At 35.9% G+C, this 23,418-nt stretch overlaps 2 protein-coding genes across 2 annotated transcripts; both read right to left on the bottom strand.

Moving 5' to 3' along the window:
• Nucleotides 1-1,477: 1,477 nt before the first annotated feature.
• Nucleotides 1,478-2,350, bottom strand: LOC148569465 (uncharacterized). The gene has a single exon (XM_088483808.1). The coding sequence runs from the start codon at nucleotides 2,348-2,350 to the stop codon at nucleotides 1,478-1,480; it is 873 nt and encodes a 290-aa protein (XP_088339934.1).
• A 13,575-nt stretch (nucleotides 2,351-15,925) lies between these two features.
• On the bottom strand, nucleotides 15,926-17,092 carry LOC107637225 (phospholipase A(1) DAD1, chloroplastic-like). Its single transcript, XM_021120233.2, has one exon. It carries the CDS (start codon nucleotides 17,003-17,005, stop codon nucleotides 15,926-15,928), a length of 1,080 nt encoding a protein of 359 aa, XP_020975892.2. The 5' UTR covers nucleotides 17,006-17,092.
• Nucleotides 17,093-23,418: the final 6,326 nt, after the last annotated feature.

The following is a 23,418-nucleotide window of genomic DNA, read 5'->3' as shown; positions in this document are numbered from 1 at the left end:
CCACGATCATCCGGGACTCCATGCAACTAGTGAAAAACTGCGATAAATATCAAAGGCACGCCAACATCCACCAAGCCGCCCCACATCAGCTCAGCATCATATCGGCAGAACGGCCATTCGGCACCTGGGGGATCGACCTTGTCGGACCTTTTCCCACGGCACTAGGCCAACTCCGATATCTCATCGTCGCCATAGATTATTTCACCAAATGGATCGAGGCCGAGCCACTAGCCTCTATCACGGCGACCCAATGTCGAAAATTCCTTTGGCGACAAATCATCACCCGATTCGGGATCCCCGAGATCGTCATCTCGAACAACGGAACCCAGTTCGCCGACACAAAATTCAAGGAATTCCTAAGCGGACTACGCATATCCCACCGCTTTAGCTCGGTAGAACACCCCCAAACAAACGGGCAAGTGGAATCAGCAAACAAAATAATAGTCAAAGGCCTCAAGAAACGACTCGACGAAGCCAAAGGGCTATGGGCAGACGAACTCGGATCGGTCTTATGGTCGTACCGCACGACCCCTCAGACAGCTACCAGGGAAACCCCCTTCCGATTAACCTACGGCACGGAAGCTATCATCCCAGTTGAAATCGGCGACCCAAGCCCACGAAGAACAATCGGAGGCAACGACGAAGAAGCAGAACGAGACCTCACTGGCGAAATAAGAAGCGTAGCCCACCTCAGAGAGCTAGCCCTAAAACAAAGAATAAGCCTGAGATACAACCACGGAGTCATTCGGCGAGAGTTCACAACTGACGACCTCGTCCTACGACGAAACGACATCGGTCCCCCAACCCCGGGAGAAGGGAAACTCGCCCCCAACTGGGAGGGACCATATAGAGTCAAAGCTGCAATTGGGAAAGGAGCGTACAAGCTCGAACGGCTTAACGGTAACGAAGTCCCGAGAACGTGGAACGCCGCCAACTTACGGCGATACTACTCCTAAAACCAACCCAGGTCTCCATTTCCCCCCCTCCCCCGTTTTCTTTTACGCTTTCGCTTTACTTATTTGCAAAATTACATTTACATTTCAAAACTACGCCTATGTATCAAACTCGGGTACTCTTTCCCGCCAACAACGGAGGGTTTTAACGAGGCCCACCCATCAATAAAATCACATTACAAAGCTATCCCTAAATTCTTTATTTTTTCACACAATGTCCCAAATACGAAACAAAAACACGGCCACAACTGGAGGACCGATCACCCTCCAGGCCCAACCCACGGATATCCATATAAACCCGACCACACGACGGTCCACTCATCCCAAATACGGGAAGAAGATTAATTAAACGGAATAGCTTTAAAACGAAACTTACGAAAAGAGCCCGAACGGCTCGAAAAGTTGTTAAAAAAAAAACCAAAAGTTACGGAGTCACGGTTACACGGCCCACGGCCAAAACCAAAAGTATCCAAAAAACAAAGTAAGTCTAAAAGAGCGGGAGAACAAAGATTACAAAGACAAAGCTACTCGAGGTCGACTATCCGGCCATCACGAACGGTCTTGAATGCCCCCATCACGGACACATCCACTCCCGGAGCAAGCACCAGAGCCTGCGCCTTCATCGTCTCCTCAGTAGCAGCAATTGCATCCTTAGCATCGGCCAGCAGTTCCGTTTTCTCCCTCTTCAATGCAGCAACCTCGGCATTCAGAGCCTCCGTCTCACCAAGAAGTACGGCAGCCTGGGAACCCGCGTCGGAAGCCTTGCGCCGCTCCTCGCCCAGCTGAGAAAGGAGTGAAGTCTCAACCTCGGAAAGCTGGAGAATCTCCGCCCCGGCTTCCTCAGAAGACTTCACCGCCTTCCCCCTCGCAATCTCAGTAGCCTCGAGCTCCTCCTTCAACTTAGCCACCTCAGCCTGAGATTGGCGAAGTTTCTTATCCAATAAACCGACCTGAGCCATTACGGGCTCAGCCTTCCGAACAACAACAGCAGAGCGAAGGAGAGCACGATACACTGACTTGGCCTGGAACGAGACATCACAGCCATCAAAATAAGGCTCCGTACCAGGCATCAAATGTTGATCAATAAAACCCGGAGCATCAAAACGACGATCCATCACACTTGGCACCAAACCCTCCTCAAAAGTCTTGTTGCTCGGGTCCTCGGGCCTCTTTCTCTTCCGAGAAGCCTCAGCAGCCGACACTACCACAACCTCAGGAGAGTTCACATGGCCAGGGGAAACTTGAACCTCGGCCCGAGCAGCCGAGGAAATCACCTCCTGGGAAACCGGTTGAGATTCCACGGCAGGATTGGAGACAGGAGTAGAAGGAGACGAGGATCCCTCCTCCCGGCCAATCGCCGCCTTCAACCTAGCCAGAGAAGTCAGCCCACCAGCCATCTCAACTGAAAGAAATAAAAAATAACAAGTTACAAAAAGGCAAGAATAGAACATATGAAATCGGGAAAAGAAGACAAGGCACACACCGATATACGCCCGACAAGCCTCGGGATCCCCCATAACGTCCCGAGGATTCAACGGACGCTCACCAAACAAATGCCACAAAACGTTGGCAACGTCCTTATCCTCCTGGGACAAGCCATCGTAGGTGAATTTAGTTAGAACCGACGGGCCAGCCTGGAAGTTTCAGTATGTCGGAAACCGACGAACGCCCTCCGGCGACAGCCAGAATGGATGGTGCCCCTGGACAGGGCGCACCTTAAAATACTCCCATTTAAAACCATGAAAAGAATCCTCAAATAAGCCAAAAATACGGTGATGAGGCTGAGCCCGGAAAGACATATACCCCTTCTTATGCTTCCCCTCCTTAGTCGGAAGAGTGCATAAGAAAAGAAAAAGAAAAACAGGAACGGAAGCCGGAAGGTCGAGATACCGGCACACCAACTCAAATGACCGCACAGCAGCCCAGCTGTTCGGGTGAAGTTGAGACGGCGCCACGGAACACCGACTCAACAGATCCTGAACAAACGGCGAGAAGGGAAGTCGCACGCCAAGCCGAGTGAACATCGACTCGTAAACCCACATCCAATCCGGAACGGTGGGGGAATGCAGATTCAAGTAACAAACGCGCTCGTCAGCATCCGGGAGGACGAGCTCATACCGCCCCTCCTCATCACCACCGCCACAGATGGCCCCCTGATCACGGAGCCGTTGAAGGTCGCCCTCCGTCATCCACGACGGAACGCCCCATACATCACTAGTCACCCAACCATAACGATTGGGAACGCCCTTGGAAGGGGCTACTGGAGCCCTCACACCCTCATTTCTCCGCCGTTGCATATCTAAAACAGGGAGGAGCACCACCATCAGCCTACTAACCCTAGACAGAAGCAAGACAGAAACCTACACACCACTGCCAAACCAACGCGGCGGTACACCGCCATCACCGAATGAATACGGCGGTGCTCAACCCCTCCAAAAACTCAACAACCATCCCCCCAAAGAAACTAGTTCAACGCAAAACTAAAAACAAGCAGAACAATGCATGGCAAAAGACAGAGCAGCATTTACAAAATAACAGGAAAGAATAAGCGAAAACGCGCTAACCTGGAAATGCAGAAAGAACACTTGAGGAAGCCCGAAAAGCAGAAGCAGCAAGCAAAAACCAAAAAACGAAAGACCACAGAGAAAGGAGGAGACTTTCTGTTCAGATAGAAATTCTTCAGAAGAGAATGGAAAAAGGAAAAAGAAAGGGAAACGAGCGAGGGAACTGAAATAAAAATCCAAAACGGTTTCAAAGAGAGGGGTGAACTGACACAATTACCCCTAGGCGCAGGTAAAGCTAGTAGGGGCAGAAAAGGGAAAACGTCCCTTCACATTTAATGACCCTCCCTCGAAAAAAGAAGCTAATAAAGCATCGAAGAACGCAACAGACACGGCAGAAGCGGAGGAGTCACGTCGAACCAAAAAACGGTCAGACGAGCCCCCAAGCGAAACCGGAGCCGAGGCACCGATCTCCCTCCAAAAAACAAAACGAACTCCCGAGACAAACCAAAGCCCACGGACAGGTATCGCGCCTTTCAAGCGACAGACCGACCTTGTTCGCTCCCCCGCTGCGGGGGCAACTGTTACGGATCCGACCCCCCATCCCGGATCCAAAACCGAACCCAACACCGGTTCCCCGGGTCCGACCCGTTCCTCACTTCTAGAAGGCCCGAAAACGGCATTCTCAGACTCCTAACCGACTTTCGAATTCAAACGTCTCCTTTATCTTAGCCAAGTAAGATAAGATAAGATATTCTCCATCACCTATAAATAGAGGACTCAGGTCCCTCCAGGTATTCATTCATTCCATACACTTTCTACCTCTCAGATCCATTCTGACTTGAGCGTCGGAGTGTCTTTGCAGGTACCTCCCCCCATCGCCCCCGTCAAGTGATCTGGCATCCGCCTCGACCCGCAGGTTCCCGATCCACCTCTCAACCCGTACCAGAGACATCTTGTACAATGACTATTTGATGGCTATAAATCCCAAAAGTTGCTGCCCCCTAACATTCCTCATTTTTAAAAGATGTTTGTTGGGTTAGATGATAAATAGATACGTGATACGACAAAAATATGGATAAATAAAAATACGATATTCAGGTTATACCACATCAATAATTTGTTTTTATTAAAAATATTTTATATCATTATTTATACTAAAATATTTTTATAATTTATTAAAAAAGACAAAAATATTTTTTATTTATTTTTACAAAAAAGTTTAAGTATTTTATTTTGATTTTCACAAATATTATCCTTTTAAATTTATCAAATATCAAAATTTAATTAATTTTAATGTTTGAATTTTAAATTTCAGATAATTAAAAAATAAAACAAAAACCAGACATGAAAGAAAAATATTTCTACATCCTCTTTTCCTAGTGATTGTGGTAGCAACGAAAGCAAAACAATAGATGAACCCCAACACTTGCTCTCAAAGACCATGGATCTACAGAAATTTTGCGATGGTGTCGAAGCATAATTTAATTTAATTTAATTTAAGTTTTTAGTGTTGGATTAACTGGGCAGTAGAAGATTAACAAAGCAATACAAATTTAGTTATAGTTTAGGGTTTAGCTTTTCGTCTTAAATATTAGATTAACTATGTTCCGTTATAATTTAATTTAATTTGGGTTAATTTGGTTTAATTTAATTTAATATAATTCTTAAATATTAACTTATCTATGTTCAGGTTTGTAATATCTGTTACATTAAAGTATTTTTTTATTAGAATAATCCATTTTAGATAATTTTTGTTTTCTAAATTCTTATGGTTCTTAAAGAATTTTTTATCGTCGTGCAGTCCACCGATGTATCACGAGAACGAAGAGGCAGCATGGTATGTCCCCTAGACAAGAAAATCATGTCGTACCTACAGATGGCCGGCTTAGCCCATCTCACGAGGCTCAACAACCACCGGATTAGGTTGGATGAGCCATTAGTGAGTGCATTTGTTGAGAGATGGCGTCAGGAGATGCATACTTTCCACATGCCATTCGGGGAGTACACGATTACGCTACAGAATGTAGCATACCAGTTAGGGCTCCTGATTGACGGACAGTATGTCAGCGAATGTCTGTCGGACTTCGAGCGATACATTGATGGCGGTCTTTCAGCATGGACTTGGTTCGAGGAGTTATTGGGTGTGTTACCACCGGCGAACGGTATCGACAAATCCACTGTGAAGTGCACTTGGATGCAGGAGACATTAGTGACCTTCCCTAGGGTGCAGACGAAGAGACAGACAGGAGATACGTGAGAGCATACATCATGATGCTATTATCGACGCAGCTCTTCGGTGACAAGTCCGGTATACACATGCATATTAGGTGGCTTCCGTACTTAGCGAGATTAGAGGACATGGACAGATATAGCTGGGGATCCGCCACTCTGTCGTGGTTATACCGGTGCTTGTACCGTTTGGCCAACTAGTACGTGGTTAAGTTGGCCGGTCCATTACATCTCCTCTAGTCATGGATCTTCTAGCAGTTTTTGGGTTTTAGGCCTGATGGGTTTGACATCTTTCATTGACCATTGGCGATGAGGTACTCAAAGTTAATAGTTGTTTTGTGTATTACTATTTTTGCAGTTTATGATTGTTGTTGATAGCATGTCTTGGGTCGCAGGTGGTCAGGACATTGAATGAGAAGGTACCTCGAGTCGCACACTGCAGACTGAGGATAAATTTACTTCGGATTGGGGATGTGAGTGTTAAACATTTCAAGCTTTTTATTGTTACGCTATTTTGTCTTCTTACTATTCATGATGACATTAGAGAACCATTTCTCTTTATAGTTCGCATGAAAGCCACACAGCTTGCCAGATGTCGTACAGGTAGTACATCCTGAGATACTAGAACTATGGCACACAGTGTTATAGAGGTCTGTGACGGCATTGATCTATTTTACTGTCATAGAGTTGCATCAGGTGAATCGGATTGTAACAACCACCCTTCTAGAAACAAAATTAAATTCGAAATTTGAAAATCAGTTAGGAGATAGGCTTAGAATTTTAAATTTATAGATAGGAATCTAGTAACCACACTCGGTTTGAAATTAAAAGTATCCCAACCACCCTATCCCCAAATGTATATAAATAGGGGTGCACCTATAGGTAGAAAATCACTTCTCTCAAATACCAAAACCTCTCCCTTCTCTCTCTACAAAATATATTCTGTGTGCAAATACAAGAGACAAGCTCAAAGAAGCGTTAGAAAAAAAATAGTAGGAAATTATGCCTTTCTCACTTTATGTTGGCATGTAGTATGCTCTAGTTATTTTTCTTCCATCCATGCATGGTTACTATCTTTCATATGTCTCATGGCATTAAGTACCTTTTTCTCATCCCTTATCCATATTGACCATGTCTATCTATTTTTGTCATTCATAATCTCTTGACTCATGAGTACATACTTTCTACCATGTTTTATTTAATTATTTAGTATATCCTAATTTTATCCTGTGCAATTACATGACTTTTCACATCATTATATCATTTATATTCCTTTAATGTTGAGAGTACATAACTTTTTACCATGTTACATTTCATTATTTAGTATATCCTAATTTTATCTATCTTCATGAATGCTTCTTGTACGACCCTCTTTTATGTATGCTTAAAATAACCTTGATTGTAAATTGAACTGAGGGAATGATCCTTCGGTAAGGGAAGGTGACCCCAAAGACAAGATATCGATATGATCCTTTGGTAAGGGAAGGTGATCGATCGAGATGATCCTTCGGTAAGGGAAGGTGATCGCCAAAACGTTTGGGATAAGAACCTTCGGTAAGGGAAGGGGACTCCCACCTTTTATATCGGTTTGAGCTCAATACCTTCCATAAAAGTTATAAGTTAAGAAAGGAGAAAGCATGAATGAAAAGTTTGATTATGTTTTTTTAAGATATGTTTATGATTATGTCGATGTTACTTAAGATGTTATCCTTCTATTCTCTTTCTATGTTCTTTCCTTTTTACCTATATGTTTTACGCTTTACAAGAGCTTCATATTACATGTCATATTGTACGACTTTCTTTTAAAATCCCGCACGTGGGCTGGAGATAGATATGGAGGTGTTGCATAGCACTCCTACTGAGACGTTAGGTTCTCATCCCTTTTTCTTTTCTCATACTGTCTCCAGAGGAACATAGCACAACGGATAGAGACGACGCAGTGCCCTCCGAAGGTAACTTCTGAGTATGACCCCTCAAAGCACGCGTAGGTAGTTACGACCACTACTACCGTGCTCTAAACTATCTACTTAGGTCGAGAGTTCGTGGAAGGAGAATCCCAGCCGCCCATCGAGTCCTAGTTCATCCCACACAACGGAACCAGATCTTCACTGCGCGAAAAGGTGTTGGAGGAAAATCACTGATACCTCGATACGTGAATAACTGAAGGGTCCTGACCAAGGATAGGATAGGACACAAGTATGGGAGCCTCTCCAACGAAATTAGTTATGACGTATTAGTTTCTTTTCTTTGTTTAATTACCTCTAAGCATTTTATTTTGAACCGTACTCATGCATAAGTTTATTATTTCATATTTATCATCGTTTTAGTACTACTTGTTTTCCTCTTCACACGTACTTCTTCCCTTCCTTGCGTAACGATTAAGTTCAGTCTCTTTCTCTATCGAGTGTGCCATCTTATTTAAAGACCCTCAAAGATAGGATATAACTTAGGGTGTTACATTAATAGTATCAGAGTAAAGTCAATCCTAGGGATTCTGTCCCAAGAGGTATGGCTAATAAAATTTCTTCCTATGGTTATCCATAAACAGGGGACATATGGCAAGCCGTGGACGCCCACGTGGCTCGAGCTCGAGCTCATCAAACCTAGCAAAGCACATGAAGGAGATGGCCAAGGCAATGAAGGAGCAGGCCCAAGCCACCATTCTGATGGCCCAGCAACTGTCCACTGGGGACAAGGATCCTAATATTCCCAGGCTGGAGGTGGGACAGACCCGTACAACTTTTGCTGACTTCAAGAAGATTGGTCCGCCTGAGTTCCGTGGAGCCCTCGACCCTGATATGGCAGAAGAATGTCTGACTGAAATAGAAAAGGTATTCACAATTTTTCCGTGCACTGAGGAGCAGCAAGTGAGCTACGCTACCTTCATGCTCAAAGCTGATGCCGAGTTCTGGTGGGATGGAGCAAGACGGTTGTTGGAGGATGCGGGAACAAATATTAGTTAGGCCACCTTCAAAGAAGCTTTCTACAAGAAGTACTTTTCCCTTTCTGTTCGAGAGTCCAAGGAGATGGAGTTTCTTTAGCTGAGGCAAGATAGGATGAGTATTGCAGAGTACACAGAGAAGTTCGAAAGACTCTGCAAATTTTCCGCCATGTATAAGGCTAATCCAGATGAAAAGTGGAAGTGTATGAAGTATCAAGGAGGGCTCAGGGCAGAAGTTCTAACCGCTATAGCCCCACTGGAAATCCGGGAGTTCTCCTCCCTCGTTAGCAAGTGCCAGGTGATCGAAGAATGCACCAAAAAACTAGCGTCGGAAAGAAGCGAGGCTTTCAAGAAAAGGCAACTGAATCAAGAATTATCTCAGCAGCCGCCGCAGAAGAAGGCCTTTCTTGAGAAACCTACAGGAAGGCAACCTCAACAGGGCACGGATCGCCAGGAACCTTCCACTGATGCCTCACCAAAGACCACCGAACTCAAGGAGTGTGCTTCATGTGGGAAGCAACATAGGGGTAGGTGCCTTGCCAGACAAAATGTCTGCTTCTGGTGTTTTCAGCCGGGGCATATCGCCAGGGAATGCCCAGCAGTTCTCCCACCCCTTGCCAATCCACCACAGCGTCAAGGGCGAGTCTTTGCCCTCAGCAGCAAGGAAGTCCACGAGTCAGAAGATCGAATCGAGGGTAAATGCACAATTAATGGAATCCTTTAACCATCCTAAATGATACTGGTGCTTCTCTTTTGTTCATATCTCTCTCCGCTACTAGTAAGATTAGCTAACCCATATCCAAATCACTATGCATCCTACTAATGACCTTTATCGACCGAATTAGGATGTAGAATTTGGGGACAAATTCTTTTTTTTATGGGGGTGATAATGTAACAACCACTCTTCTAGAAACAAAATTAAATTCAAAATTTGAAAATCAGTTAGGAGATAGGCTTAGAATTTTAAATTTATGGATAGGAATCTAGTAACCACCCTCGGTTTGAAATTAAAATTATCCCAATCACCCTATCCCCAAATGTATATAAATAGGGGTGCACCTATAGGTAGAAAATCACTTCTCTCAAATACCAAAACCTCTCCCTTCTCTCTCTACAAAATATATTCTGTGTGCAAATACAAAAGGCAAGCTCAAAGAAGCGTTAGAAAAAAAAGAGTAGGGAATTATGCCTTTCTCACTTTATGTTGGCATGTAGTATGCTCTAGTTATTTTTCTTCCATCCATGCATGGTTACTATCTTTCATATGTCTCATGGCATTAAGTACCTTTTTCTCATCCCTTATCCATATTGACAATGTCTATCTATTTTTGTCATTCATAATCTCTTGACTCATGAGTACATACTTTCTACCATGTTTTATTTAATTATTTAGTATATCCTAATTTTATCCTGTGCAATTACATGACTTTTCACATCATTTATATTCCTTTAATGTTGAGAGTACATAACTTTTTACCATGTTACATTTAATTATTTAGTATATCCTAATTTTATCCATCTTCATGAATGCTTCTTGTACGACCCTCTTTTATGTATGCTTAAAATAACCTTGATTGTAAATTGAACTGAGGGAATGATCCTTCGGTAAGGGAAGGTGACCCCAAAGACAAGATATCGATATGATCCTTCGTTAAGGGAAGGTGATCGATCGAGATGATCCTTCGGTAAGGGAAGGTGATCGCCAAAACGTTTGGGATAAGAACCTTCGGTAAGGGAAGGGGACTCCCACCTTTTATATCGGTTTGAGCTCAATACCTTCCATAAAAGTTATAAGTTAAGAAAGGAGAAAGCATGAATGAAAAGTTTGATTATGTTTTTTTTTAAGATATATTTATGATTATGTTGATATTACTTAAGATGTTATCCTTCTATTCTCTTTCTATGTTCTTTCCTTTTTACATATATGTTTTACGCTTTACAAGAGGTTCATATTACATGTCATATCGTACGACTTTCTTTTAAAATCCTGCACGTGGGCTGGAGATAGATATGGAGGTGTTGCATAGCACTCCTACTGAGACGTTAGGTTCTCATCCCTTTTTCTTTTCCCATACTGTCTCCAGAGGAACATGGCACAACGGATAGAGACGACGCAGTGCCCCCCGAAGGTAACTTCTGAGTATGACCCCTCGAAGCACGCGTGGGTAGTTACGACTACTACTACCGTGCTCCAAACTATCTACTTAGGTCGAGAGTTCGTGGAAGGAGAATCCCAGCTGACCAACTTGAAACTTAGCTAGAGCTCCTATATCCTATGTATCTCTGGCCCCAAATCTAAAAGGTACTCCCGATAACCCCTGTTGTATCATGGAATCCAAGTCCAAAGTTGAAAAGTGCGGGGGTACTGCTGAGTTCTTGAACTAGATGTTTTATCACCCCTAACTTGAGACCTTATAATCAACATAAATTGGAATTATGATCACAACCGTATAGTTTTATTGGATATTCCAGTACTCAAAAAGAATACAAATGCATTACCTCTACTGAAAAAATTATAATATCTAGAGATGTGTTTCATGAGGATAAATGTCTTTCTAATAGTTTCTTTATTGCTAATAATCCTAGTTATGATAGTACTACTTCTACATGTACTACTACTAAGATGCTTTTAGTTATTGTCATTCTTCCTCCCTCTTAATTGATATTTTTCCTATCTCTACAACACCTTAATCAAACCCTATAGCTAGCCCACCTACTTCTACTTCTATTCCCCCAAGTGCTTCAATGAGACATCAAGACATTAATTCAACACCTGATAAAAATTCTCTTATTCCTTTTTTATTTTTCACTGACCCAATTCCTATCTTAACAATTGAGATTGCTTTTCCCTTTGCTAACACTGTCTTATCCCCCAATCACATTGTCTTTGATAACATTCATCCAATATAAACTAGATCCAAGATAGCAAGTACAAAACCAAAGATGCTACCTGCCAGCATCAATACTCATGACAATTCTATTATACCACATCTTTCAAAATCTGTCATAGCTACTCTTTAATCCACTCAATGGAAGGAAGCTATGCTGATAGAATATAAAGCATTAGTTCATCACAAGATTTGAAGTTTAGTAGAGCTTCCTTACTTCGATCAAATGGAAAGGTAGTTAGTTGCAAATGGATATTTGTCTTGAAGAAAAATACTCAGGTGCAGGTTGTGAGACATAAAGCTCGTCTTGTGGTAAGAGGTTATACTCAAACTACTGGGATTGATTTCGATCGAGTATTCTCACCTATAATTAAGGCTGTCACTATAAGAGTGATATTCACTCTTGCGTTATCAAAGGGCTGGAAAGTCAAATTAAACAATATGACTTCCATAATACCTTTTTAAATGGTATTCTAAATGAAACCATTTATATGTCTTAGTTTTTAGATTTTACACACTCCAATCTCCATATTGTGTGTAAATTACACAAAGTCATCTATGGCTTAAAACAAGCCCCCATGACTTGGTATCTCACCATTATTGCTGCTCTAAAACAATTCGGGTTCACCTTTACTAAGTCTGATCCTTTCTTTTTTACAAAATTTTCTTCTAATTCTATTATATATATATACACTCATATACGTTGATGATATATTAGTGACAAGGAACAATGACACTGAAATCACTTCTGTCTTAAAGCAGCTTTATTCAACCTTTCTTATAAACGAATTGGGGGACTTAAACTTCTTTCTTGACATCGAGACTGTCACTCAATCACTTGATTTAATTTCTCACAATTAAAATAAATACATAAAAAAAATTATTATGCAAGGTTGGTATGTAAGAAGCTAAATCGGTTAGCACTCCCATGATTAACTCTTCAAAACTATCAGCAAATGCAAGTACTCCTTTTGAAGACCTCACATTGTTTAGATCAATTGTGGAGGGACTTCAATGTGTCACTATCACAAGACGAGACATAGTATTTGCAATAAACAAAATCAACCAATTCATGTCAAAGCCAAGCCAAGATAATTGGATGGCAACAAAGCGTATTCTTTGATATTTAGCAGGTATAGTTGATCTTGCTCTTCAATTTCATAAGACTAATGATCTTCATTTAACTGCCTTTTCAGATTCAGATTGAACTGCTGATGTTGATGATAAAAGATCTGTGTCTAAGTACTGTGTGTACTTTAGAGCAAACTTGATTTCCTGAAAATATTTAAAACATTTCACTGTCTGCAGAAGCTCCATAAAGGCCGAATCCAGAGCGTTGGCAGCTACTTTTTCTGAATTAGTATGGATTCAAATCTTTTTTAGTGAACTACAGCAGCCTTACACTTTATCTCCCACAGTCTTTTGTGATAATATATCCACTGTATGATTAGCTTATAATCTTATATTATATGAGAGAACAAAATATTTTGAATTGAATCTATATTTTGTAAGGAATAAAGTGATTCAATGATAGATTGTTGTTACTCATATTCCAGATTAAGTACAAATAGCAGACATTATAACTAAGCCCTTATCTCCATTGTTATTCAGCAAGTTCAAGAGCAAATTTAGGTTAGCACAAAAACCTCTCTAAATTTTGGGCCACAGGGGAGGGAGAGGGAGTGAGATATAATTAGCTAGAGTAAGTTAGTTAATTATTCTTGGCTATAAAATAGAAAGATTCGGTGTATAATTGATAACAGATTCTCTTAATAACACGCTTTTTTTAGTTACATCATATTCTTCTCATCTTTTTCTTTTTTCTCTACTCTGCCTTTGCTTTCTTGCTTCTTGGTTTCTCACTACAAGCTTTCTTACTTCTTTTCTTCAACAATTTCATAAATACTATTTAATAAGTTTTTGTAAAACATAGTTGGCCAGTTTTAAAAAGTCTATTTATATTATAGTACTTATTGGACTGCATACTTAAAATGTTTTAGTTTATGTACTTTTAGAGACATGATTTTTTTTTTAATTTACTAAACAGAAATAAAAAATTAAAATAAGATTGTGCATTTTAGGAGAAAAAATATTTTTTTAAAAAAATTTTACCAAACAGGATCTCAATTGAAATATTTTTATCTAGTTCTTTATTTAGATGATCTTCCAATCAGAACACTGTAAAAATGGATTTGATAAACATGTACAAAGCAAAGGAACATCAAGAATAATAGAGAATCCAAATACTTGTAGAAAAAATTTAGACACTTACCTGTATATTACTTCCTCTGCTCCATTTTTTTTTTAATAACTACAAATTTATAGTTGCATTTATTTAATTTGCATGTATTACATTCTCCATTTAATTTTCACAAACTAACAATGCCTCCAAGTTGGCACCGTCCTACTTCAAACCAAGGAGCAAATCCCAAAGGCAACAACCCACTGAAAAGTTAGTCTCCAACTACTAGAAGCAAATCCCAAAGGCAACTAATCACTAGTTTAGTGTCTAACTACTCTTGTGAAAAATTATATGCTTATAGTTATATGGTTGTGATTGGAATAATCAAATTATGAAGTGATCTTATCTGATTTGAACTGATTTATAAGTTAAATTTGTTGTACGGAATGGTTATATAAAATCAGATTTGAATTGTCTTTTTGAAATTTAAAATTCATATTATATTATCTTTAAAATGATTAAATTAGAAATTCAACTAATTGTTCTTACCAAATCCCATCATTGGATTTCAATAACAAAGGAATCAAATGTATGTAATCTAATAAATAGCTTTTTATTCGTAAAATATCTAGACACAAGATTTCATTTCCAACCAAATCAAATATTTTTTTTTATTTTTCAAAGAATATTCTAAACACACCCTATATATATACTTCTAGATGTTTAAAAACTTTCTTTTTTATATATGTTAGATCATATAATATAAGATAGTAATAAAAAATATTTGATAATAAAAAAAATAATAAAAAATAATCAAAACTTGTCTTATTTGATTTTAATTAATTGTCGCGACAATTAATAAAAGTTAAATAAAATAAAATTTAATTTTTTTTTGTCTCTATACTGTTACTGTATACTAATATACAATACTTCAATTTTGTAGGTTAGTATCGTCTCTCATTTAAACTACATTTAAGAGCATAATATGTAGGAAAATGATCCTCTCCAGGGAGAAAAAAATTGGATGGTATCCAATGTTCAATTTAACCATTTATTATTCTCTTCCTCTTATTTATTTTTGGTCCCACTCATAGAATCAAAGGTGATAGATCACACTATATTCTATCAATTGTTAAAAAAACTGGAGAGAATCCACTCCGTAATATATATGCCTTAATGATCAATAATTTTACACCACAAGCTAATTAATTGAAATTCAGAAAGCTGACGAATCAATGACTATTCCCACAATGTGATTGATGTTTTTCTTTTTTTTTTTTTTTAATTGGATGTGTTGGTATAAAATACATTTTATAATTTTACATTAGTTTCAACGTATATAGAAATTAGATTAAATTTTAGTTTTAATATGTAATTATTTTTTTTAGAATAAGAATACCTAGCTAAAAAATTCTCACGATATTATTTTTTTGTCTATTTTATGTAGTAAAATATTTATTTATTTTTGTAACATAAAAGCTAGCTTATTATATATGTTCCTATTTTTGTGAAGAGTAAATATATATGATTTTTTTTTAAGATGTATATAGCTGCTCAGCCAATAATTTTCTGGTTAATCCCTTAAATGTCTTGTTTGAGTTTGTGATTTCGTAATCAACTTTTGTCCACCTTCTCTGATCTCTTGCAAGAACAATTTCTAATTTTACCGTCTTGCCTTGCAAATTACATTTTAAGAATTTTATTTATCCCTAAAATTAAAATTTGTTGAAAAATACATTTTTTTTGTATGGCTAGACAACTAAATATATGCAAAGAATATGTAAAGATTAATTTAATTTAATCTCATATTGATTTAATCATGTCAATAATGTTAGTGAGGCAAAAAAAATAATCAAATTTTGTCTTATTTAATATTTATTAATTATTATAACAATTAATAAATATCAAATAAAACAAATTCTAACTATTTTTTACTAATCCTTTGTTGTTATCAAATATTTTTATAATTATATATAATCTACTAAATAATTTCAGATATACACATTTTACATTTAAAAAAAAAAGGTTAATTAGTTTCTAAACTTTTGCTTAAAAAATTTGTCAATTACCCTAGGCTTATAATTACAATTAGGTTGTTAATTAACCATAACAATTAGATATATGTTCTCTATTTTTGTTTTCTTTCTCTCTCTTATGATTATTTAGATATAGTTTAGCATCATCAGTCTATGGTGATGACCATCAGTCTATGGTGGTGATGGTGGTTGTCACCGCTGGAGAAATCTTTTTGCAGTGGCCCTAAAGGGACACGTGGAACTCACAAACCCATCAACAAGGTGTAAGTATGTGTTCAACTCGTGACACGTAGCAACATTTGTGCTACCGAGATACGGAGAATTCTTGCTACATAGGCGCAACTCCTTTCCAACTTCAGCATACACCCACTGCGCTTCCTCCACCCTCTTCTGTATCCAACTCGGCAATCCTGCCACATGGATACCTCCTTCTTTTGCCATGTCATCATCAAACACGAAACCCGGAACCTTGGTGATAACATCCTCGGAGTTTACTATTCGCAAAACCTTTGTCCCCTGCTTCTCCAACTGTCGTCGGAACCTCCGGTCGCCAACTCGAGGCCCACCAAAAGAAATGACCGTCACCATGGGCAGTCTGGGAAAGGAGGTATTTATATCATATGCCGCCAGCGTAGCTAATGCCGCCCCTAGACTGTGGCCAGTGATGGTCAAACTTAAGGGTTCTCCAGCATAAGCTTGGAGAATCCTGACAATCTCTTGTTTGACCATCTGCTGCAAACTGAGGGTGGAAGGGTTGTCGGGGATGGAAGAAGAGTAGAGACTCAAGAAACCACTTTCCACCATGGCCCCACTACCATGACACCCCATAGTTTTTCCGTCCATGGGATTGCATGGTAGGTTGGTGAGTGTGGCACGCAAATTCTCTAGCCATTCCAAACATGTGGTTGTTCCTCTAAAAGCAATAACAACGTCACGCCGACCAAGTCTTTTGATCTCTTCTTTGTTGTCACAAACTGCGACATAACCAACGTAGCTTGATTGTGTTGCCACCCAACTCGGTGCTTTGTCGACCCAGTTCGGTAACTGAATGCCGGAAGTTGCACGGAGGTATTTGGTTACCTTGTACCCTGTGTTTGGTAAACCGCAACGCTCAAAAAGTGTTGTCTTTGGGAATCTACAGTTGGCATAGTTTGGAGAAGAAGGATCAAAGTCAAAGGACTTGTATGCAGCTTCAACGAAGTGACCGTACCGTAGGATTTCAGCACGTAGGTTATCATCTAACGGGTCTAACAAACCCTCCCAATTGCTCATTCCTTGGTACTCCTTCCATCTCTTACCAAGTTTATTTTGATAAGTTCCAATGCCAAATGAAGATGTTGATGGTGTTGATTCAAATGATGACGAAGAGAAACTATTGTGGTCTTCTAAATTGATCATTTTCTCTAAGTGTAATGTGGCTTGTTGATGAGTGTTTTGATTGGAAAGGCTTAAGTTGTTGTAAGTGGTTGGTTTAGTAGATGATGGATTATTATGGGTAGTTATGTAATTTACACAACGGGGTTTGAGAGTGTAGGATGAAGGAAGTGTTGTTGGTATTATATTTCTAAGACTCATTGTTTTGTTGTGGGAATATTATGGAGCATGATAGAGGATTGGGAAACACATAAAAGAGTATGAGAATGAGAAGCTAAGAGAGAATGTTCTAAATTATTACACGTTTGCTGAGTATGTAGTGCATGCAATAAGGGGGTTTTATAAGTGGCCAAAAAGGAAGGGGAAAAAAGTGCATTATTTTGTAGGGATGGGTATTGATGTAGTGGACCTTTATTTGTGGATGAGAAGTAATGATAGAAGCCAATGGCATTGATGAGATTCCAAGTTAGATATTAAAGTTTCCGATTTTGATTAAAGAGAAGGGATATTTCTAGTATTATTGTATGTTGCTTTTGTTTGTTTTTTTTTTTTTTTTTTTTTGAATTAAAGGGAGCTCAACACAATAGAGTGGAGCAATGAAAGGAGCTACAAGATCATGAAAATATTAAATACAAAACAACTCCTAGTTATCTTTGGCATGGTCGTCAACAACCAAATGGTTCACCTCCAATCCATTCCTCGGCAAACGCAAATGACTTGTTTATAATTTCCTTCAAACTGGATGCGTGATTTCGGAACAACCTGTCATTCCTTTCTAGCCAGATTGTATTGTATGTTGCTTTTGTATATATTTTTTTATACATTTTTAAATTAAAAAATTATATATATAAAAAAGGACACAAAAAGAGGTATAAATTTATATTAATTTCTTTATCAATATTTTCTATTCTTTAAAAATAGATTTAGCAATAGTTTTTCTAAACGTTTTAGTTTTAAAATTGTTGAAGCTAAATATTTATGAATAGTGATAAATTTACAACTCGTTTTTTGTTAACGAGTGTCCAAAAAATACGAACCATTTAAATATATTAAAAAGGTGTAAGATTCTAAAATGTTGTTTAATGTATTTTATCTTTAAAAACTTAAAAATTTCACTTACTTCTTAATTAATTAATGCCTATTCACTTTAATATTAACAAAGAGTACGTTTGATTAAAACAAAATCTCGTTAGGTAAATTAAGGAGAAGAATAATATTAATATCGAATCAAATTGTGTCCTAAGCTTGGTTCTCCAAATATATAGTGTTGGAGTTGGTTGTAGTGTGGTGCGAGATCAAAAGAAATAAACGTCAAAATTTTCAGCCACCAATAACTTAGCACTTGATGAGTGTCGTTATCAATTATCCAAAGACTTTTCCTTACAAAGATATATAAGCCCACTGTCATGGAAGAAAATACATACAATATGAATCACACCCAACAGATTCGCGTAAAACACAGTCAATTGACTCTTAATTCTTACACGGTCATAAGTGTCGGTGATTATTTTCTACTATTATACTATTTTTTTTCTTTTAAAGATCTTATAATTAAAAGATAGTTCTTGACTTTATTTTAACAGAATATTTTTTTTATATTTTTTTAATAAATATCTTTTGAATGTTGAACACTATTTAATTAAATTATTTTTACAAATATTCTCTACATATAAGTCATTATTTTATACAAGTTCATATAAGTCTCTTTAACATAGTTCACCTTACGCGCCACTATCTAACCAACTTTTCAATCAACACACGAATATATAACTGCCTTTTTCGAAAGAATTTTGTTATTATTTTCGAATTTTCTCAACGTTTTCGATCTACGTTTTCTTCCATCTCTAAGTTCTATGCGTTTTTGAAATCAAACTCTAAAATTAGTTTTGAACAGTTATCTTGTTGTCGAGGATAATGAATAATTCAAGTTCAAATTGTCAAATGAACCAAAACGAAATTGATTATTGTTTTAAATCCAATCAAGTGGTTGAGGTGTGAAATGTTTTCGTTAGTAATTTACGATTCTGTAGGTGAATAATATTGTTTTTGTTTGTGAAATTATTGTTCATCGTTGATGGTTTGAATTGAATGTAATGTAAAAGTTCTGCATCAAAGAAAATATTTTTATGTATTTGCAGCAAATTTCAGTGTAACACGAAGATATTTAAGTGTATTATTTAAGAATTTTCGATGTATGTGTGCTGATAAGTTCTGCATAATCTAAAACTCTTCTTCTCCCTCCTCCTCATATTCTGTTGCTTCTTCTTCTTCTTTTTCATCATCATCATTATCATCTTCTTTTTTTTATTCATCTTTTTTTTTTCTTGTTTTATCTTCTCAATTTTTTTTTTTGTTTTACTCTCTTAATAAGAATAAAAACAAAAAAAAATCAAATAAAGAAGAAGAAGAAATACATAATGCTACAAAATTATTTGGAAGAGAACGAACTTATATTCTTTCAACCAGAAGAAAGAAAGAAATAAGGAAAAAAGAAGAAAAAATGCAGCATTAGAGAAAATATTTTTCTGTATTTGCAGCAAATTTTGATGTAACACAAATATATTTAAGTGTATTGTTTAAGAATTTTCGGTTTTTTGTACCGATAAATTCTGTATAATTCAAAACTTTTCATCTTTTTCCTCCTCATCTTCTGCTATTTCTTCTTGTTCTTTTTTTCATCATCATTATTATCTTTTTTTTTCTTATTCATTTTTTCTTTTTGTTTTATCTTCTAAAGTTTCTTCTTGTTTTACTCTCTTAACAAGAATAAAAACAAAAAAAAATTAAATAAAAAAGAAGAAAAACACATAATGCTACAAAATTATTTGAAAGGGGATGAACTTACATTTATTCAACTAAAAGAAAGAAAGAAAAAAAGAAAAAAAGAAGAAGAAAAAAATACATCATTAGAGGAAACATTTTTCTGTATTTGCAATAATTTTCGATATAACACGAATATATTTAAGTGTATTGTTGAAGAATTTTCGGTGTTTTTATACTGATAAGTTCTGCATAATTCAAAACTCTTCATCTTCTTCCTACTCATCTTCTGCTATTTCTTCTTCTTTTTATTTTCATCATCATTACCATCTTCTTTTTTTCTTATTCATCTTTTTCTTTTTGTTTTACCTTCTCAAGTTTCTTCTTGTTTTTCTCTTTTAACAAGAATAAAAATAAAAAAAAATCAAACAAAGAAGAAGAAACACATAACACTGAAAAGTTATTTGAAAAATGATGAATTTACATTCATTTAACTAAAAAAAATATAAAAAAGAAGAAGAAAAAAATGCAGCATTAAAAGAAATATTTTTTTTTGTCAGGAGGAGATATACCATGTGAGCTAAAGCTCATTGGCGGGAAGCGCGTAGATTGAGAATTATTTTTGTTAGGTTTAGACCAACTTATATAAATTTATATACCAACAAAATTTATATGTATAACAACCTTCTATTTTTTATTTATTTTTTATGTTTTATTAAACATTGTACCTGTTTTTTCATACATAATACTATTTATTATGGTACTTCCTATAATGAAAATGTGAATAATATCTTCTCATAAAAATATATATTTAGCCATAAAAAATAACAATAAAAAAAATAATGATGATGTTAGATAAAGATAACAATTTTATAACTTGTTGAAATTAAATTCTACAAATCAATATTTAATAATAAAAAAAATATTTTTATATAAAGACGATTATTACAGTTTTTTATTTTTATAAATTAAATAAATTTAATTATTATCAAAATAAATAATTTAAAAAATATTTATCGAAATAAATATTATTCTTTTATTTCGTTTATACTGTAAACGAGATACATATATTTTTTAAAAAAAATTAAATAATAAAAAATATTAATATTATTAAATTTGGATTATTGATAGTATTAATATTTTTTATTATTTTTAAAAAATTTTTTTAAAAAATACATGTATCTCGTTTACAATGTAAACGAGATATTTATCTCGTTTATAGTATAAACGAGATATATACGTTTCGCGTCCACCTGTCTTATCTCGTTTACACGGTAAATGAGATACATGCAAAATTATCTCGTTTACAATGTAAACGAGATAAGAGAGGGATATTTATTTCGGTAAATATTTTTTAAATTATTTATTTCGATAATTATTATAATTAATTTATTTATTAAAATAAAAAATTCCGATTATTACACTATTATTTGGAGTTTCCACCATTTTTTTTAGCAAACGAGTATCCACCATTTATTTTATATATATATATATATATATATATATATATATATTGTGTTTGGGTTAGTGTTTTTTGGGCTTTTAGGCTTTAATAAGAACAACAAAAAATGGATGAAGAAGTGAACAGTGTACGTTTTCAGTTTGCAGGAACTAGAAGAAAATTGGAGTTGATGAAGGGCTTTGATGCTGGACATTTGGGAACTTCTATAGTATTCATATAATGTTCTGGAACCAACTTAGAGCTTATATTATAGTTTTGACTGAAGGAGTTGTTATATTGTAGTTATCATGACTTATTTATATGTAATATATTATAAACCTTGTTAATGAAGATGCATATATATTTTATGATTTTAAAATAGAATTTCACAATTATTTAGTTAATACTTCTATAAATCTTACAAACTGTTATAATTACACCATTGCTACAAGGACTAATCTATTGCAAATTTTGTTGTTGATATATATTAGCTGAGAATTTTTAGTGCGAAAACATTTTAACTAATTTTTTAATTAATTTTTTTTTTATCAAAGATAGAAAAATTCAAATTCGCAACCTCTTAGGTGAATGTTGAGAAACTATGTCATTTGAGTTATAATTCATTGGTATTTTTTCAATTAATTCTTAACCATGAAATTTTTTGTGAATTGATATTTGAATCATATTTTAACCTACGAATTTTGCTACGGATTACTTATTATTTATGAAATTCGCTACAAAAATTACTTGCGATTTTTTTGGTTGTGAATTTTGTTATTTATAAATTTTGTTGAAAAGATTATCTACCACTTTTGCTGCTGATTTGTTGACACCTGTACCTGCAAAAAAGATTGCAACTAAATTTCCTATAAATTTTGACAAAATTACCTAATTCATGGAATTAGCTGCGAAAATAAAAAAATTTGCAGCAAATCCATGAGCTTATGCGCTGTGAATTTGAAGTCTCAGCAAAAACCGGAAATAAAATTATCTATGAAATTGGTAAATTCGTAGAAGAGTAAAGTATCGTTTTTGTCTCTATTAGAATATAATTAGGATCAATTAGTATTATTTAGTATATCTGAATATTTATTATTATGATTCTCTTAGTACTTATAAATATCCTTTTATATTGTATCATTCTAGATAACTTGAGTAGAAAATTTAAATAGACAACTTGATTACACTCAATAATACACAAATCTTTCTTCCAGTTTAGTCTCTTGTTTCTAACATAGTATCAGAGCCTAGGTTGTTTTCCTTGCGGTGAAATCAACCGTGGTTTTTATATTTTTTTTCTATGTCATTTTTCCTTACTTTTTGTCATTCATTTGATACTTTTTCACTTCACCTCACCAACTCTTAGCCTTTTTTTGCAGAACATGGTACTTTATCTGAGTTTTCTTGCTATGATATCATGTTAGAAATAAGAGACTGAGAGAGTAATCTGAAGAGTGTATTATTCAGTGTAATCAAGTTGTCTATTCAAATTGTCTACTCAAGTTGTCTATAATGATACAATATAAAAGGGTATTTATAGGACAGTCTCCAATCTTTGGGGTAAGTTCTATTTGTGTTCCTAACGTTTAAATCATCCTATTTGTATCATTAACGTTTATAAAAGTGATTTAATATTATCCTACTATCAATTATATTAACAAATCAGATTATATTTTTCAATTATTCTTACTTGGATGTATTCATTCTCAATTAGATACTTGGATGTGTTCGATTTTAATATTATACCCACTATTTGTGTTTAGATTCAATATATCCCTAAAAAAAGTGAATTATGTAAATGTTGTAGGAATTAGTTTCAATATTTGATGAGGTATTTCTCGGAGTAGATCATCGAATTCTATCCCAGATATTTGTATTCTAACTTCAAGAAAAAATTTTTAAAACTCAAACTAAAGCGCTTATAATGTGTAATTGACGGCAAAATAACATTGAATCACTTTTATAAACGTTAGGAATATAAATAGAACGATTTAAATGTTAGAGATACAAATAAAATTTACTCCAAACGTTGAGAACAAAAACGATACTTTAGTCATTCCCAGCAAAATCGCAAATGATTTGATGTTTTTTAGTAGTGATATAAGCCAAA

The sequence above is a fragment of the Arachis ipaensis genome, chromosome B4 (genome assembly GCF_059453495.1).
Source record: "Arachis ipaensis isolate K30076 ecotype BB chromosome B4, ASM5945349v1, whole genome shotgun sequence".
NCBI lineage: Eukaryota > Viridiplantae > Streptophyta > Magnoliopsida > Fabales > Fabaceae > Arachis > Arachis ipaensis.
The sequence above is the reverse complement of the archived record's forward strand: the minus strand, read 5'-3'. Positions and strand labels throughout refer to the sequence as shown.